We start from the raw sequence: 19500 nt of genomic DNA, 5'->3' as shown, positions 1-19500 counted from the left end.
GGAGCAGCAGCAGGGACCACGGGGCCAAGCTGTGGCTGCAGGACGGAGAGTAAGTATTTATTTCAAACCTTTTTTTTTTTTTGTTTAATTTTTTTGTTTTTGCGGTTATGGGGGGTGGTGGGAGGTTGTGGTGTTGTGTGTAGTAGGTGGCGGTGGAGGAGGTAGGGACCATTGTTTTTATCTTTCAAACATTAATATTTTCCATTTTTTCTAGGTTTCACAACGGGCCCTGGATGAACCACTCAATATTGACATGATGGTGGCATCCATTGAAGCACGGGGCCCGTTGTGGGACAGCCGTGACCCCCGGCACGCGGACCAGGGCATATTGCGGCGTCTGTGGTTGGAGGTGGCACAATTGCTGTGGGATGGCTTCGACAGCGCTTCACCAAAGGCCAAAACTAGTTTCCGTAAGTATTAACAAAATGCTGCTGTGACCCATCATGCCAGGATTACACAACCGTCTGTGATGTCTTCTATTGGGATTGCACACGGTTGCGTAATCGTTTTCAATATATTATCTAAAACCTTTTTTATTTTTTATCTTTATACACAGTTAAACAATTGAGGACCAGATGGCGCTCCATGAAGGACCGCTTCCGGAGGGGTCTGAAAAAGGAGGGACAGACTCGTAGTGATGCTGCCGCTTCAAGGACCTCGGTGTGTAAGTACAACCGTATACTGCAGTTCTTGCGACCGGTCCTTGAAAGCAGAGAGTAAGTATAGTACCTATGCACACACCTAGTTTTTACAACATTCATATTCACATACTACATTACAGCCACATAGCTTATTGCCCAGCCATTTATTTTGGCAAGTACCAAGTATAGAAAGGAAGAAAAAAAGGAAAGCTCAACGAAACGTGAAAAGTTAAAAACACAGACTTTTATCCTCTTCAATCATAAGCAGAGGATGAAACATCAGCACAATACAATAGACACTATCTACGCGTTTCAGGTGACAGGGAACATCAGACCTGAAACGCGTAGATAGTGTTTTTATTGTATTGTGCAGATGTTTCATCCTCTGCTTCTGATTGAAGTGAATAAAGAATTTTGTTTTTACTTTTCACGCCTCGTTGACCTAGAATTTTTTATTCATTTCTGGTCTTCTCACACTTGACACAGTGGCTCCCTTCTGGGATTACTACAATGGTGAGCTTGACTTACTAGCAATTTCACTGAAATCAGAAGTATACAGAACACAGAAAAATAGTAGATTGGCCATGCCCAGCCAATATTTAATAGTGTAGTAGTATAGTGGCTATCCAGGTATAGCCCCGATTTTTTTAAACACAAAAAATTAAAATATAATAGACACGGCATACATTCCACTGCAAAGCAGGTTATGTTCCCATGGTTGCTCAGCTCGCAGGACCTGTGATGACGTCTCGGTCACATGACCGTGACGTCATGGCAGTTCCAACGTAAGCATAATTGTCTGGCGTTGCAAACCACAACCATGGGTGACTATTTTTTAATAAATAAATGCATTCTTTTTTTAATATTGATGCGGCATATGCAGTGTCAATATTAAAAATAGGTTAATATTAACGGCGGCAATGGATACCGCCGGTAAAGTTAATTAATGACGCATGTGAAATGTGATATTTAGTATACTAATGGTTTCCTTATGTTTTCACAGAACACACAGCAGCACCCGCGAGACTGTCCGACCCTCTGGAGCGGTCCTTTGTGAAGCGCCATCTGAACATTCGCAGCCATCCCACAGCGAGAGCAGGTCTGCACCACCACAATCTGGCGAACCGGCAGCCGGTCCATCAGATGTTCCCCTGGCCGAGGCCTCTGGCGTTCCTTCCTTCGGGTCTTCCCGACAGCGTCAGCGGGCCTCGGACAGGGCGGTCATGCCCGAATTTTTACATCTGAGTACCGTATTTCAGAATGGTTTCAAGGCGCTGTGCGATAAAATGTGCAATATCGAACGGCGTCTTGAAAACATCGAAACGGATCTCTCGAGGCTGGCCAAACATTTTTTTAATGCCATTCACAACGGCATGGTTGAACATCTTACGCCGGAACTCCAGATTTCGGTCATGCAGGCCTGCAACAACGCATATGTCACTGCTCTGCAGCAGGCTCGGGTCATGCAGTCAGCGACAAATATGCCCGCAGTACCATCGCTGGCTGCCATGACTCCGACTCCTGCTGCAGAGCACCACCACAGAGCTCCGCGTGCCGAGGGCCACCGCCACCACAGAACAGAGCCCCCAAGTTCAGAGCCTGACAGGCCTTCAAGGGGACACAGACGGGATTGCGACCCACACCCAGAGGGAGAGAGGAGGAAAAAGAAGAAGAAGACAACGACAAGCAATACGACCTTGGCTATGGCTGCTCCCACAACTACCACCAGAACACAGCCTGGGTCCACCCGGAGCACACCAAGTACCCAGGCTGGGTCTACACGGAGCACACCCAGTACCCAGCCTGGGTCAACGAGGAGTACACCATCTACACAGCCTGGGTCGACCCGGAGCCGGAGTAGCCAGCCAAGGACACTGGTCGTCCCTCCTCCTCCCTCACCTCCTGCTTTGCTAATCTCACCACCATCCACTGCCTGGATTGATGTCGGCATCCCGTCTAGTGTGATAGACTATGCTGCTGCTTCCTCCCCCTCGTCCTCCTCTTTCTCTGTCTCGTCAACTCCCCCAAAAAATGTGGGATATCAATCCCCTTTAATTGCCAATGTTGGTACCCCCTAATAACATTTCCCAATTTTTTTTTTTGTACCCTAAATAAATGTTATTTTTTTTTTAAAATATTAGTTTTTATTGTCTCAAATAAAGTTTGCACCAAATCACACCTTGCGCCGTATACACAAATCTTGTCTTTGTAACACCTGATGTGCAATGTCTGACAATATTTATCAATTTGTTATTTTTCATTGTTTTATAGGGCTGTCGCTCATTGTACTCAGATGTTACAAACACAAACAGCATTGCTCAATATGTCAAGTTTACAATGTACCATCACACAACAATTTCAGTATAGATAACGTTGGTTTTTGTGTGTAACCAACGTTATCTTTTCTGAAATCGTAAAACGATTGAGCCCCTGCTGTGAGTTTTTTGGTGTCAGCGAATGATTTGGAATTTTTTTTTGGATAAATGATCAGACGCTGTCATTGTTGGATCGGCGAGTTTAGACCGATCCAGCGATGTCTTTGTTTTAAACAAGGGAATATTGGGTTACTAGCGCACTGTTTTAAACACTCAAATAAAAAGTTAACAATACCCCACAAATATAAAAAGGTGTCTACCACGTCCCTCGCCGTCATCTTTCCGCACTGACACTGTGATTCCCGCCCGTAAAGCTGAGCACAGCGTTGACTTAATAATAAACGCTGTGCTGTGCTTTAGGGCTGGCACAGTACGGGAAGTTGACGGCGATGGACGTTTCACACACCGGAGTGTAATTTTTTTTTGTACTTTTTAAAATTACATTTACAATGGTAAACATCGTGAGTGTGGCAAAGCGCTTTTACCCAGATTACACGGGACTTGCTCTTTTTTGGTCGCTGAAGAGCTGTCTGTGTGACAGCTCTCCAGCAACCACGCGACAACTAAACAACGATCTCGATCCAGTCGTATCACTGGTCGGTATCGTTGGATAATAGTTTTATTAATGTACCTTAAGATTACTGGTCAGGTGAGGTGGTAGCAATGTTCACAGTGTCGCCACTATTTTACTCTGGACAAATTCTATCATCCTGAGTACAATAGTGTTAACTCTGTAGAGTTTTGCAAACATGATCATCTCCCTCCTTGTCAAGCCAGGTTCCATATGCAAATAGTCTGCAGGATTAAAAATGGTTGACAAGGTGGGAGCCGATTATGTAATTATACATCCAAACTATGGAACACACAAATTTTGTGTGACACACATTACTTTCAATATTGGATTTTACAATTCTATTAACTATGGAAAAACGTATGTGAGATTTGTTTGGTGAAAACGGAAAGGCACAAGAACTTTATTTCAAAACACAACGCATTAGAAAATCAGGGAACATTATAACAATAACCAAACATAGGATGGTTAAATGACATGGACTACACGGTGTTTACATGACATCATAATAACACGAAGAATTAAACCATTTGATCTTGCCATGAAACACGCCCAACATCTGAAACAAAGTATGCAGCAAATTGGTCCCTCATATGAGCAATCTCCAGAGTTGTCCGCAGAGGATGAGCTTGGTAATCAGGCAATGGATTTGGTATGGGTTCATCAAGTTCCACGTTGACTCTCTCTTTATCAATAATAAAATTGTGGAGAACCACACACGCCTTCACCACCTCATCCACTGTCTCAATTTTCAAATTTATGGCGGATCCTAAGATACGCCATTTGGAGACCAGGATGCCAAAGGCGCACTCCACAGTTCTTCTGGCCCTGGACAGTCTGTAATTAAATATAGTTTTGGTGCGGTCCAACCCACGACTTGAGTAAGGTTTAAGTAGGTTGCCACTCATTTGAAAAAAGCCTCATCCCCAACCACAACAAATGGCAGGGCCGGGCCGTCTGTGTTGGGAAGAGGTCGTGGCTGGGGGAAATTAAAATTGTTATTGTACAATATTCGGCCCATGTCAGACTCCTTAAATGTCCGTGAATCATTTGCACGACCAAAAGCTCCAATGTCCACAGCGAGAAACCTGCAGTCCGCACCTGCAATTGCCATCAGCACGGTGGAAAAGTATTTTTTATAATTATAAAAAAGAGATCCACTTCTTGAAGGCTTGGTAATCCTAATGTGCTTCCCATCCACGGCTCCAATACAGTTAGGGAAAGAACACACTTGTTCAAATTTTTGGGCGTTGGCAAGCCATATTTCTCTTGTAGGGATGGGTAAAAATTCCTCCCGGAGGTTGTCCCACAATGCGCGGCAAGTGTCGGCAATAATACCCGACAGTGTTGAGACTCCAATCCGAAACTGGAAATGCAGTGATCTCAATGTCTCTCCGGTAGCCAGGAAACTGACAAGAAGAAAAATAAATAAATATAATTAATAAAATTGTTATGAAAGAATTTTTCATTTTTAATAACAATCCCCCCACCCCACAAAACAAAAACACGTACTTTAAAAAATGGCAACAACATATAAATCCTTCACATTCCATTACGTACCAGAGAGTCACTAGCAGACGTTCCTCAGGGGAAATCGATTTACGGAGCTGCGTTTCCTGCCTGGAAATGGTTCCTTCCACCAGACGCAGCAGATATCGGAAGCTGTCCTTTGACATCCTGGTGTATTCGAAGTATTTGTCCTGGTTCTCATTTAATTCGCCAAACAGACAATGGTAGGCTCCACGACTCTCTCGGACTTCCACTATAGGGTGTAGCCAAAAACGCCGACGACTCCTTCTCCGTAGTTTGTCTCTTTTCCTCTGTTCATGACAGGCAATAGCATAAGAAATAGCAAGGGCTAATTCCAGCTGAAAATTGAGGTAGATACTCTCCATGGAACGATCCATCTTGATGCTCTATGGTTGGAAATAATCTATGCCGGGGTATATATACCACTATTACATTAATACCCACCCCCATTTACCCATTGGTGGCATTATCGATCGTCTAGACACTAGACCCACCCTCTTCTATTCATTGGTGGTGTTATCTAGTGTCTAGACACTAAATTGTGTGTAAAGATTTAATCAGTGTTTGACAACGCATGCGTCGTAAAACGCTGCGTTTTTTGAAAAAACGCAACAAAAACACTGCATTTCACGACGCATCCGTCCGACGCTTGCGTCAAAAAAGGTGCGTTTTTGCGTGCGTTTTCGATGCGTCGTGCGTTGCGTCGGCGACGCTGCGTCACATGACGCTAATGTGAACGTAGCCTTAGAGGGTTTGTTTTTGATGAGCGTCAGTAGATGAGTCAGTAGACCAATTGTTGGAATTTGCGCATTGAGAACATTTCACGTCCATTTTCTTCTCTTGAGCAAGTTCTACATAAAAACCAGATTCAAACATTATCCAATCTGTCCACCCCGTTGGAGAAAAAACAAAAACAGTACGGAATTCACAATCATTAAAACAACAAGAGTCAAAAATTCCATTTTTTTTTGTTTTTTTTATTAGAGAGGAGGTGGTTTGTATTTGGATGGTAAAATACAGCTTACAGGGTCCAACATAACAGAATATCACTTTTAAAAGGGCCCAGGCAAGGTGTGGAATGAAGAAGGAAGAGGAGGAGGAAACCGTGGCTTTTGGGAGGTAACATGTTGGGGAAATGTTGCATGACATGACAGCCTCAGCATCACATTAGGGTTTCCAGCATTGGAAACAGTGACTCCTCATGACATCATCTGAAATAATAAATTAGAACTTCATTTGTTGCTGTTATTTGGCAGAACATAGGCGTGTGTACATTACGTGCATTTTTTTTCCACTTTTTCTTCTTGGTTTTTAAATATAAGGCAACACCAGCCAGCACGTAAAGATAAAGTCCAAAGTTTCTTACTGTGCTATGGATATTCTGCCATTAGCCTCTGCCAGGATGAAGACCTATAGCAGCACTCTGGCACAGGGGGGGGGGGATGGGAACAAAAAAGATAACTCAGAACACCTTATAATAAGCTAGTACAAATATTAAATAAAGCAGGGTTCTTCCTCTTGGCAAGGAAGGTATCTGGAAATAAAAAATAGATACATTTTTTGGAAAAAAAAAAAAAAAGTTTGTTAGACCTACATAGGAATAAAAAGAAAAAAAAAAAACACCTACTCTCACTATTAAATGTAAGAATTCCTACCCACCTATGAACGTCACTTCAAAACTTGTTTTTCTATTTTTTAATATAATTTTTGCATTTTTTTCTAAAGATGTTAGGTTTTCAAACATGCTAAAAATGAAAAATTGTGGTGGACTGGCCTTCATTTCAAATTAAAAGTGACACGTTAACGATCCTTTCAAGTCACCATAAGGAGGGGGGTTAGGAGAAGGTTGTATGTAGGTCTTTAACTAGTCAATTCATATGTGGAGGGGAGCGAGACAAGTTTATGGAGAAGGGACTAAATCTAACACCAGTCACGGGATGCAGAGTAAACCAGCAATGGACATACTTGATCAGTCATTGTATTGGTGCTGCCCCGTTTTGGTCCAAATTATTTGTACAGAAAAAAAAAAAAAAAAGGTTGTCCACAATTTTTCAACTAATGCATGTAATTTGGGCAAATTTTTTTTTATAATTTTTGCACTTTGACTGCATTTACATTAACCTACCATTTGCTTTCTATAGACGCGGTGTTGTACAGTCAATTTGCCGGCTGCAGAATGAGTAAAACGGAGAATCCGTCAGCCTGCTAGGACCGTCTGTCACAAAATTTGTAACTATCTTTCTGTGCTCCTCTAAGGCCTCTTTCACAGTTCAGTCTTCTGGCGTCAGTCAAGATCAGTTGTCGTGACGGATCGGTCAAAAATAGTGAAAAACAGAAACAATGGATCCGGTTTTTAGACGAATTCGTATCCGTTGCATACGTTTTTCATCCGATTTTTCATATCTCCAAATGGGAGGCTCCCAAACGTGATTGCCTACTGGAAAATAATGGAAACCTAGATATTGAGTGTTTTAACACCCCATCTTTGAGAGGTCGTAGAGCAAGTGACAGAAATGGAAGGAGTTCTAGCAAATATTGTGACCATCTATCCATCAGGCAGGTTGCTGGCAGGCTTCTTGCTTGTATGCTTCTTGCTGGCACATTGAGAAATGAAGCCACTTGGCAGCTTTATATAGATTTGAGGCTGTCTGGCCAATTGGCTACCAAATACAAATTTGGAGCATGCTCAGTGTAAAAAAACGGAATCAGTCACTGGATTCCGTCATTTGACAGCGATGGATCCTGCGCCCATAGGATGCCGCTGGATCCGTCGCTGTCCGACTTTTCAACGCAGACAAAAAACGTTACTTTGTCCGTCCTCTCCAGACGACGAATGAACAAATTCCGACGGATCCAGCGCACGATGGATGAAACGTGAGGCCATCCGTTGTAATCTGTCGCTAATACAAGTCTATGAGAAAAAGACTGATCCAGCGGGCAAATTCGCTGGATCCATTTTTTGTTTATTTTTCACAAAACAACAGATTTTGACTAAAACAAAAAGACTGAAGTGTGAAAGAGGCCTAAGCTGACTTGTAACCAGTTGAATGTACAGGGAAGGCCGGTAATAACTGAACAGTGTAGTATTTTGCAATGAAAACCGATGGTAAAGAAGTTTTTAATCCCAAATTCATGCATGGGGAGAAAAAAAAAATGCCCCCGAAGCAAACAGTTGGTTTTGGTTTATAACCCTTTCCTTATAACAGCCATATAAAAGCAAAAACAAACAGGTAACCAGGAGCATACTGAACTGCAAACATTAACGTGTTAGAGCAAAGATGGATGGTATAACACCGCTCAGAGCCAGGAGTGACAAGGCAGCCAGTCTGTTTGCATAGGGTTCAGTTTAGGCACTGTTCACACCTGCGCTACAAACTGATGCAGACTCAGTCATAGGAGGGGGAAAAAATTAATTTATATCAGTAACGGATCTGTGATTTTTTTCCTTTTTTTTTTTAAACAAAATCTGCAGAGGCTCCAACGTAGATGTGAACACAGCCTAATACAATTGGATTGGAAATATGTTTTGTGTAATGTCAGGAAATAGGAAGGCATGTCTCAAAAATGAGAGTTTCTCCTTCCATCACTGATATCCAATCCAGTTTTTGTCTATAAAAAAACAAAACACAAAAAACACCCAATACAAACCAGGAGTGATTACATACTTGGAATTATACAAGAACTAGTGGTGTCGCCCGTTCACATCACTGGTGGTTGAAAACCTAAAAAAGGCAACTAAACATCTGGTTCCATGGGGGCCTTTTAAGAGAACCAAAAAAACAAAACGAGTGACTGGGATTGATTCATTGTGTGACTTTATAAAGAACATGTAGGAGAATGAAAACAAAGTTACTAAGAATAAAAAAACAAAAATATCTAGAGAGGCAAATACTTAAGGCTTTGTTGTCTATCTGAAGGTCAGTGAAGGGTGCAGCCGGTGACGGCGGTGGGTTCACTCATACTTGTCTACTCAAACCCACACTAACAAGCAACATTCGTACAGAAATATTACACTTAATTACAGTAGTATAGCATTAACTTTTAGCCAGTGTACATAGAAAGTATTACATTATTCTCCCTACCCCATGTTTAATATTCATCAAACTTCATTGTGATCATTATATTGGTTTCTTCCAGATCATTGAGCCAAAACGGTGTGCAAATTCATTCAATCGCAAGGTTTAGGGAAGCATTGAGAAAGCCAACAAGTAGTAAGGCTGTCCAGCAGCGATGAGATACGCAAGGTGGCGTTACAATGCAGACCTCAAACCCTCAACCTAGGATGGACCGGCCGACGATGGAGGCGGCCACTTCACAAGCAAACGACTGTAGATTTTAGGGTAAAGGCCACTCCAGGAGCCATTTGGATCCATTTTTTTTTTAAATGACTAGGTGATGACTGACAGCCATCTAAGACATCTATTCAAAGCAACCGAAACAGGAGCAAGCAGCAAATTTTAAAGACACTTGTCTTGCTGGCGCCCGGCACGTGTCCAGTCCTGGGCCGAGTATTAAAGTCACTAGGATCCAGCAATTGCAGCCACTACAAGCCAGCTATTAGGGCACATGGGCTAATAGGGAATCCGTCAGCAGGTGTTTGCTATGTAATCTGAGAGCAACATGATGTAGGGGCTCAGATCCCGATTCCAGCGATATGTTACTTTGTGGGCTGTCATTTTGATACAATCACTGATTTTTTAGCCTGAGATCTAGAATGCAGAGCTCTTTACAACTAGGAGGCACCCAGCCCGGTAGTACATTTCCGGCTGATAAAACACTGATTATTAAAAACCCAATCAAGTAAGTGACAGTACTGGAATCAAGCTCTCAGCCTCCAAATCATACTGTCACCAGATTACATAGAAAAAAAAAAAACCTGCCGACAAATTCCCTTTAATAACGGAGAGGGAAGCTTTGTGAACACTGCATTTGAGCACCTCGCTGAGGCACAAAAGGCTGTGACGGACGCCTCCTAGGAGTCAGGTCCAAACCTGGATCTGTACAGGACAGGCCACAGGATTGAACGGTGAAGCTGCACTGGATTCAGAACGTACTTAACTAAACCATAAATACATAAATTAAAAAAGGAAGGACTCAAAGGCAACTCTGTACATAGAATATGGGTAAAGATCTATTTGTTGTTTTTGGACGAAAAAAAATAAAATAAAAAAGGAGAAAAGCTTGTATATACATTTTCACAGTTGACAAAGCCTTGGGGCTTTTAAATTATATACACACACACATAGAACTATGGAAGTCAGGCCCGCGTCATGTCACTAGTATTTATAACGTAACCCTTTGGTTGCTGTAGCGCACGCACAGTGTATTGTACACTCACTCATCTTCCTAGAGCTTTGGGATTAGCAAGAAGATAAAGAGCTTCTAATGTAAACAATTGGCAACAACAGTCCATCTACACACAGTCCTGGGCAGCCGGACAGCACTGTCTCTTTTTCTATTAAAAGCCAACAAGAGGGGGGTAAAAAAAAAAAGAAAAAACCCATGTGGGAACATGCATTAATGCAGTTTGGAGACTATCCACAACTAAACAGCGCCTGGCTCGACCCATTATTCAGATGTTCAAACAGCAGGATAAACCCATGGTATGGAAAATCTATGGTGACTGGCAAATCAGCGTTAGTCTCCATTCTCTCTACGGTTAGGCAAGTCCGATCAATGAAGATAATATCTTTGTATCAGGATATGTAACAGTTTTGGGTGGGCCAGATCCCCTAAAGCAGCAAAACAGTGGTTACAAGTAGTGATGAGCGAATATACTCGTTACTCGAGATTTCCAGAGCACGCTCGGGTGTGCTCCGAGTATTTGTTAGTGCACAGAGATTTCGTTTTCATCGCCGCAGCTGAATGATTTACATCTGTTAGCCAGCATAAGCACATGTGGGGGTTGCCTGGTTGCTAGGGAATCCCCACATGTAATCAAGCAGGCTAGTAGCTGTAAATCATCCAGCTGCGGCGATGAAAACTAAATCTCCGAGCAATAAAAAATACTCGGGAGGAAGACTCCTGCTCCTGATGGCCCTCTGCGCTTCGGTTAGTGTTAGAGATAGTAGCAGGGGGAGGTTTCTAATAAGGTGAAAATCTCAGGGAGGGCGGGAAAACCGGCTATAAAGAAAGGTTTGCGCATAAAGAGGTGATAAGTGAAGGATAGAAAAAAAATGTGGTTATATGAGATAATGCTGACAGATACACACAGACCTCACATCCAGCCTATATTACTGGGAGAGGCAATCCCACAAGAAAAGACCCAAACTAGGATCAGACTACAAACTGCATATCAGGGGATGTGGGTGGGGAAAGGGAGTGTTTGGAAAATGATTAAAAGGAATGAGGATTGAAGACCAAATTAGTGCAATTATAATAATGTAAAATGGTACCCATTAACATATAAACTCCCCCCCATTTCAAAAATGTGTCCCTAACCTTTAATGCATTCATTCCCATCAGGGGTATTTATTTGTGATATGTCAAAAGATACAGGCTGAACATGGGGCCCCAACCTACCAGACTTTTAGGTACACCAATTTATTGGGAGAAAAAGGAAACAGCTGAAAATGTTGCAACTCCCTGGTTAAAAATGGAGTTTTCTCATACTTCCCAGACTACCAATTATAAAACTTAAGGTCACAGGACACCAAGGATCTGACCAGTCCCATGACAAAAAAAACACTGTATAGACGATTAGCATATGCAATGTAGTAGGGGTCCGCTGAAATCCTTATGTTGTGCGACCAGAGTTGCGGTGTAGCCTCATGTTCATTGTCTCAGACTGGACTACTCGAGATAAAAGCTAGCACAGAATCATGTATATTGCATGTGCTTTGCCTGTGGGGTGGCATTTAACAAGGATTAAAAGGGCACCAAAAGACCTCAGGCCTGTGCCGTGTTCCCCCCCGTACAGCGCCTATATCTGGCCTAGAGCTGGTTACCAGTCCCGGAGGACACCTTTAATAGATTTGCCAGTATCCCTTTTCTAAGCCGATTTTATGACCACTGTCATTTCAGTAAACTTTCTTAATCATTTGTACTATTGATTTATGCAAACTTTGCAGTAGTTCTCAGAGAAATATGCTTTATTCTCCACTTATCACTTCTGCAGAGAAAGGACAGGCTGCCAGAAAAGCCATCAGATAACAGCTGAAGTCTATAGAGGAGGGTGCAGAAGAGCAATGAAAAGGCTGTTATCTAGTGTTGTCTCACCCCTGAGCTGAATGCTCAGCTACACCGCTCAGTGCTGCTGCTTTTGAATACAAGTGACAAACAGGAAATAGCAAGGATCCCTCTTCAGTGTATGAGAAACCATTCCCCATACATTAGCTTAAAAGGCAACAACATACAGAAAGGCTGCAGAGGGGTACACTGATGAAAAATGCTATTTTTCATGAATAATAAAGGATAGCTTATTCTGAAGGGTCATCTGTAATGACGGATACACATTAAAACAGAATCCACTGTGACCCCAGTAGTGCCTGCCACATTGATGATGGGTGGCCACAGATTGCACCCATTTAAAATTCATGATCAAAGTAAACATGAGGAACGTGCCCAGTGTGTTATTAAATCCCCAGTATTACATGTTCCTGGAGTACAGTAACTCAAAACATGTCCTGCTGTGGCTAATTGCCTTTCATTAAGCCAGTAAGGAGGAGGAAAGTAGTGGAATTGTTTATGTTGTGCGAATTTTTGATGTCTAATGTTTCTACCTTTTACTTTTCCCTCCTCAATATCCATTTTATGTTGAATGAGGGTAATAAAACGGCAAACAAACTAGACAAAGCATGTAGTGCACTTAAAGTGGAGCTGATGTGTCATTAGAACGTACAGCAGTAGGTGCTTCTTGTAAGAATCTATGGAGAAGTGGGAGGAGCTAGAGGCAGACACGCCTCTAGCTCCTCCCGCTGCTTCATAGACTCTTACAAGCAGCACCTTATCTCCTATCCCAGTATTGGGAAAAGTGTCTTCATCGACTACAGATTTGACCCATAAATTGAGGATAAAAGATTAGCTGTGAAGGAGAAAGCATATTACTCTGATAACATAATAAACTTTGTAATTTGTACTATTCATTTGTGAAATAGAATATTTGTTGGTTCCATTTTTAAGTGATCACCTAAAAGGTACTCAAGACAAGCTACTCTGCTAAAGAGAAATGAAAAAGTAGTCAATGAGTAGGCCAACACCCAAAGTCGAAGTGCGCACGTCAACTGAAGACATTCACTGGCTTATATTTTTAGAAAAGCCTCATTGATATTGATGGTGGAATACAAGTTATATACCGCGGCTTTCGGATATGTGCACACGTTGCATATTTTGTTCCATGTGGTGTACAGTACCATGTAAACCTATGGAAAACCAAATCCGCAGTGCACATGTTCATGTCAATTCTTTATGCGGATTCTGTAGCGGTTTACACCTGCTCCATAATAGGAATCCGCAGGCATAAAACCGCAGGTGGAATCCACAAAATCCGCAAGAATACCGCGGATTTTGCAAAAAATGTGTGGAAAAAAAAATCTGCACACTTTTCCGCAACGTGTGCACGTGGCCTTCCTTGAAAACTTTTCAAAAGTCTTACCCCGGGGCTACAGCGATAATTTTGAAAATAAAAGTGGGGTAAAGAAAAAAAAAAAAAAAAAAAAATGTAAGTGCTTAAAATCAGATCACAGTTCATCGTGAGGCACCAACACCGGCTTTTTATGCCGAAAACAACTAAGTCAATAGTATTCATTCCATCATGGATCTTACATTACCCACCAGTGGATGCTACAAGGCTTTGGCAGGTTAAGTCACATTTCTAAAATGTTCCCCCGATTTAAAACCCACAGTCACTAAGGGATGATGTTGTGTACTAAAGTTTTTATAAAGCGATTATGGCAAACGGCAATGGTCCATAAATGGGGATTATCGATGGCATAGGAAATTTATTAGGGAGTGATATATTAGAACATGCCTATCATTTCATATAAGTAATGAATGAGAGCAGCTTTTGGATCTGCCACGATCCATCAACTACTCTATAAATTTTTATAGTAGTTGAGCAGTTTTTTTATCATCAGATTTATGACAATTATTGCCTGCATCCAACACCAGAGGGAGCCAACCTGCATACTGTGTACTGCTGAGGTCTTTGTCTACATTGTAGGCAGAAAGCTCCCTCTACTGGTGGCTGCAAGCTGCCAAAATGGAAGATTTTAACTACATAAATTTTCAAGGAGCTCTGAATCAAAAGCCTGTAATGGTGTGAGAGTAAGCATCTTTTATTTTTATCAAAAATGGTAACAACCTCCAGCACTAGGGTAATGGGAGAAAAAAAAAAATCTCCCCTTCTTTTGCAACTGGTGCACATTCCCATTTTAAGACAAAATTATGTAAGACAGAATCTCCTAATGGATATGTACAGTGGGGCAAAAAAGTATTTAGTCAGTCAGCAATAGTGCAAGTTCCACCACTTAAAAAGATGAGAGGCGTCTGTAATTTACATCATAGGTAGACCTCAACTATGGGAGACAAACTGAGAAAAAAAATCCAGAAAATCACATTGTCTTTTTTTAACATTTTATTTGCATATTATGGTGGAAAATAAGTATTTGGTCAGACACAAAATTTCATCTCAATACTTTGTAATATATCCTTTGTTTGCAATGACAGAGGTCAAACGTTTTCTGTAAGTCTTCACAAGGTTGCCACACACTGTTGTTGGTATGTTGGCCCATTCCTCCATGCAGATCTCCTCTAGAGCAGTGATGTTTTTGGCTTTTTGCTTGGCAACACGGACTTTCAACTCCCTCCAAAGGTTTTCTATAGGGTTGAGATCTGGAGACTGGCTAGGCCACTCCAGGACCTTGAAATGCTTCTTACGAAGCCACTCCTTCGTTGCCCTGGCGGTGTGCTTTGGATCATTGTCATGTTGAAAGACCCAGCCACGTTTCATCTTCAATGCCCTTGCTGATGGAGGGAGGTTTGCACTCAAAATCTCACGATACATGGCCCCATTCATTCTTTCATGTACCCGGATCAGTCGTCCTGGCCACTTTGCAGAGAAACAGCCCCAAAGCATGATGTTTCCACCACCATGCTTTACAGTAGGTATCGTGTTTGATGGATGCAACTCAGTATTCTTTTTCCTCCAAACACGACAAGTTGTGTTTCTACCAAACAGTTCCAGTTTGGTTTCATCAGACCATAGGACATTCTCCCAAAACTCCTCTGGATCATCCAAATGCTCTCTAGCAAACTTCAGATGGGCCCGGACATGTACTGGCTTAAGCAGTGGGATACGTCTGGCACTGCAGGATCTGAGTCCATGGTGGCGTAGTGTGTTCATTCACTAGGTCCCCCCGCGTGGTTCTGGGATTTTTGCTCACCGTTCTTGTGATCATTCTGACCCCACGGGGTGGGATTTTGCGTGGAGCCCCAGATCGAGGGAGATTATCAGTGGTCTTGTATGTCTTCCATTTTCTAATTATTGCTCCCACTGTTGATTTCTTCACTCCAAGCTGGTTGGCTATTGCAGATTCAGTCTTCCCAGCCTGGTGCAGGGCTACAATTTTGTTTCTGGTGTCCTTTGACAGCTCTTTGGTCTTCACCATAGTGGAGTTTGGAGTCAGACTGTTTGAGGGTGTGCACAGGTGTCTTTTTATACTGATAACAAGTTTAAACAGGTGCCATTACTACAGGTAATGAGTGGAGGAAAGAGGAGACTCTTAAAGAAGAAGTTACAGGTCTGTGAGAGCCAGAAATCTTGATTGTTTGTTTCTGACCAAATACTTATTTTCCACCATAATATGCAAATAAAATGTTAAAAAAACAGACAATGTGATTTTCTGGATTTTTTTTTCTCAGTTTGTCTCCCATAGTTGAGGTCTACCTATGATGTAAATTACAGACGCCTCTCATCTTTTTAAGTGGTGGAACTTGCACTATTGCTGACTGACTAAATACTTTTTTGCCCCACTGTATATTACACACACCTTTTTAGCATTGACAAATAAGTAGTATGTGGAAGTCTGCTAAGCGGGCTGCACTAAAAGAAATCAGTCATTAGGTTTTTGTTCTGCAATCCGAGAGCAGCATGATGTAGGGGCAGAGAGCCCGATTCCAGTGATGTGTCACTTACTGGGCTGTGTTCTGCATTTTCACCAAAATCAATGTTTTATCAGCAAATTATCACTGAAGGACAAGGTATCTTTTGTCTTCTGTACCAGCCATGCCCCCAACATGAATTAGCAGCTTTCTGCCAATATGCAGCGTACAAAAGCTGCTCATCAGTGGTGTGGGTGCAGTTATACAGGGTTCAGCATTCAGAGCTCTGCTAGATCTGCAGCAGAGGGGTAAAAAAAAAGAAGAAGTGCACCCAGTAAACTAAGTGATACATTGCTGGAATCAGGGTCTCTGTCGATACTTCATGCTGCAGTCAGATCGCATACCTGCTGACAGATTCCCTTTAAGACAGTGAAATGAGGCAGTCAGAGACAGATGTAGTGTGGGATAGCACACGTCCATGTCTGAATTTTGGAATTTCCGCGTTGAAAGGGACAACATGCAATAAGACTTACGAAAAAAAAAATGCAATCATTGTCCCTGTCACTATAAAATATTCAAATGCTTAATATCTGCAATTGGGACCAGCAATACACAGAACATGGTGATGTCCTTGCAATTCTGAGACAACGCACTATAGCAGCTGGGCCATAAAAAAAAAAAAAAAAAAAGGGAAGACGAAAGAGGACCTAGCAAGGGGTAACCAAACTGCTTTAGTACACACCACCACCACCTTTGGAGGGGAAAAATAATAAAATCACTGCTTATCTGAAAACACAAAGGTTGTTTTTAAAATTCAAAAAGCAGAATAAATGCAGCAAATAAAAAAAAAAAAAAAAAAGGGGCCGTCTTGTAAAATAAAGACCTTTGGGCTCTTAGCATAAAGACCTAACAGTACTGTAAAAGAAAAATCACATTTTGTATGACAGCATAAAAACCCCAAACAATTGTCATTTCTCCAAAAACACGCAAGTATCCGGTGAACTGATTCTCTGCTGCACCAAGGAAGGGCGAACGGGAACTAAAAGGAATCCGTTTGCACCACCTTATCACCCAGAGGTACCAGATCTAGAAATGCTACTTATACAAATCCATGTCTACCGAACCAAGGGCGAACGGTCAACCTCTAGAGCATAGAAAAGTAAGGGTGGGAGGGTAAGGGAGAAAAAAATCAAGAGGGGGTGGAATAAAATAAAACACCACACTTCTTAGGGCTAGTGTTCCCAAGATTAAAATAAAGCAGCATTTTGAAGCCCGTCAGTGCTGAGAAACTAATACTACCACCACAAAAAAGGAAAAAAAAAAAAAAAAAGTAGTAAAAGAACAAAGTACATGAGATATTCTGAATTACAGCACCGTACAGCTCGTGTTTGCATATAATGATCACAAGAAGTTTGCACGTTGAAGAGGATACAAGAGCCTTGCTAATCAATTAAGACTAAATCCTCTCGGGATGCAAAGTGTCGGAGCCTACCTATACCCTGGATGCTGAATGTGAATACTTCGACTATCAGCTGACTCAGGGGCTCTACTCATTTGGGATCTCTGAACCTTTGCAAGTGGAGCCATGCTCTGATCTCTGAAGCAGGACTGCTGAAAGTCCCCTCCAGTTAGGTAATCCATGGTCTGCATCAAGTTGTTCTGGTTGGATGGTCCTCCGCCAACGCCTCTGTAGTGAGCACCCCCGGCACAATCCATGGGTGCACCAGCTGCCTGTGCTCCGTGGAAAGGCATAGTGAGGTCCTGCGATCCCGAACTGTCACTGTTTGGAGTAGGCAAAATGTTATTCCATATGGGTTGAAAATAGTGTCCATTGGTATATGGCAAGGGACCCGGCAATCCATTCACAGGAGGGGAAGGAGTAGGTTTTTCAATTGGGGGTTTTAAGCCAAAAGACTGGCTCATGCACAGTTCTTGTTGGTAGGGGTTCTGCTTACCAGGAAAGCCCTGGGCAGCAATTTCTCTCTGAGCGTGTTTCCCAGGACCACCAGACTCTCCGCACATTTGTTGCAGATGAGCGAGCTGATGTTGGTTCCATGCGATGGGTTTGAGATCACCAGGATATGAAGTAGGCACTCTGCTCATGTTCACTAAGGGGACATTTCCCGAGGCGGCAGAGGAGATAGCAGCAGCATGGTCTACAGATGTTCCAACACATGAAGGCATGGTGATGCCGTGGGTGGAAACCCTGGTACTTGCATTGATAAGCAGGTTACGACTGATAGGGCTGGGGTTGGCTATCTGGCCCTCACATACAGAGGTAGTGCCTAGGCCAGCCCGGGCCTGACAGAACTGGTTTATCTGGTGCACAATGCTGCCAAGGTCTGGTGGTCTATTTTGCTGCAAGGTTGCAGCCATAGAAAGAGGAATAGTTGAGGTAGACACTGTCACATTCGGAGGGGCATCCGCATCAGGCAGCTTTCGCGCTCCATGTAAACCTGACTGCAGAATGTTGTTGGCAGGGTGTGGCAGAGTCTGGTGACTTACTCCAGGGGCATGCTGCAACGTCGATTGTTGGGACAGGCTTTGCGAATGTTGAGATCCCACATTCTGTGGATGGTGCATTCCCTGTGGATGTTGTCGCGCTTGAGACATATTCTGAGGGTGCTGCAGGACCGTCGGGAGGTTCTGTTGGTGCTGCAGAGCCTGCGACATGCTCTGTTGGCGTGGTATTGTCTGTGGAAGTCCCTGCGCATGATGCAGTGCATGCTGCACACCCTGCGTATGCTGCACACCCTGCGTATGCTGCACACCCTGCGTATGCTGCACACCCTGCGTATGCTGCACACCCTGCGTATGCTGCACACCCTGCGTATGCTGCACACCCTGCGTATGCTGCACACCCTGCGTATGCTGCACACCCTGCGTATGCTGCACACCCTGCGTATGCTGCACACCCTGCGTATGCTGCACACCCTGCGTATGCTGCACACCCTGCGTATGCTGAAGAGCCTGTTGCTGGGATATACTCTGCGTGTTCTGCAGACCCTGAGAATGCTGCAGCCCCTGTGGCAGGCCCTGAGGGTGCTGCATCGTCTGAGGGTGTGGCAAGCTTTGTGAGTGCTGCAGTCCAGGTGGCAGGCTCTGCGAGTGTGACAAAGTCTGCTGTTGCATGTTCTGCGCATGCTGCAGGGCCTGTGCATGCTGCAGGGCTTGCTGGGGGCGTGCAAGCCCCTGAGGGTGGTTTAAAGTGCTAGGTGCAACATATGGAGCCGAAGGGGGATTCATCATAGAGTCCGGCAAAAGGCGGGCACGGGCACCGTCGAAGACTTTCACAACACTTTTAGCCGGCGACTTGACAATTGCCAAAAGTCCTGTCTTTGTG

General features: G+C 43.1%; 1 protein-coding gene and 1 pseudogene across 1 annotated transcript; both read right to left on the bottom strand.

Annotated features, from left to right (window-relative positions):
• Positions 1-6073: 6073 nt before the first annotated feature.
• LOC138671462 (protein FAM222B-like) overlaps positions 6074-19500 on the bottom strand; it is a 41507-nt pseudogene continuing 28080 nt past the window's right edge.
• FAM222B (family with sequence similarity 222 member B) lies at positions 14796-19499 on the bottom strand. The gene has a single exon (XM_069761214.1). The coding sequence runs from the start codon at positions 19404-19406 to the stop codon at positions 17646-17648; it is 1761 nt and encodes a 586-aa protein (XP_069617315.1). The 5' UTR covers positions 19407-19499; the 3' UTR covers positions 14796-17645.

Source organism: Ranitomeya imitator, chromosome 3, assembly GCF_032444005.1.
Source record: "Ranitomeya imitator isolate aRanImi1 chromosome 3, aRanImi1.pri, whole genome shotgun sequence".
NCBI classification, from domain to species: domain Eukaryota; kingdom Metazoa; phylum Chordata; class Amphibia; order Anura; family Dendrobatidae; genus Ranitomeya; species Ranitomeya imitator.
Note: the sequence above shows the minus strand (reverse complement) of the source record. Positions and strands in the feature narration are given on the sequence as shown.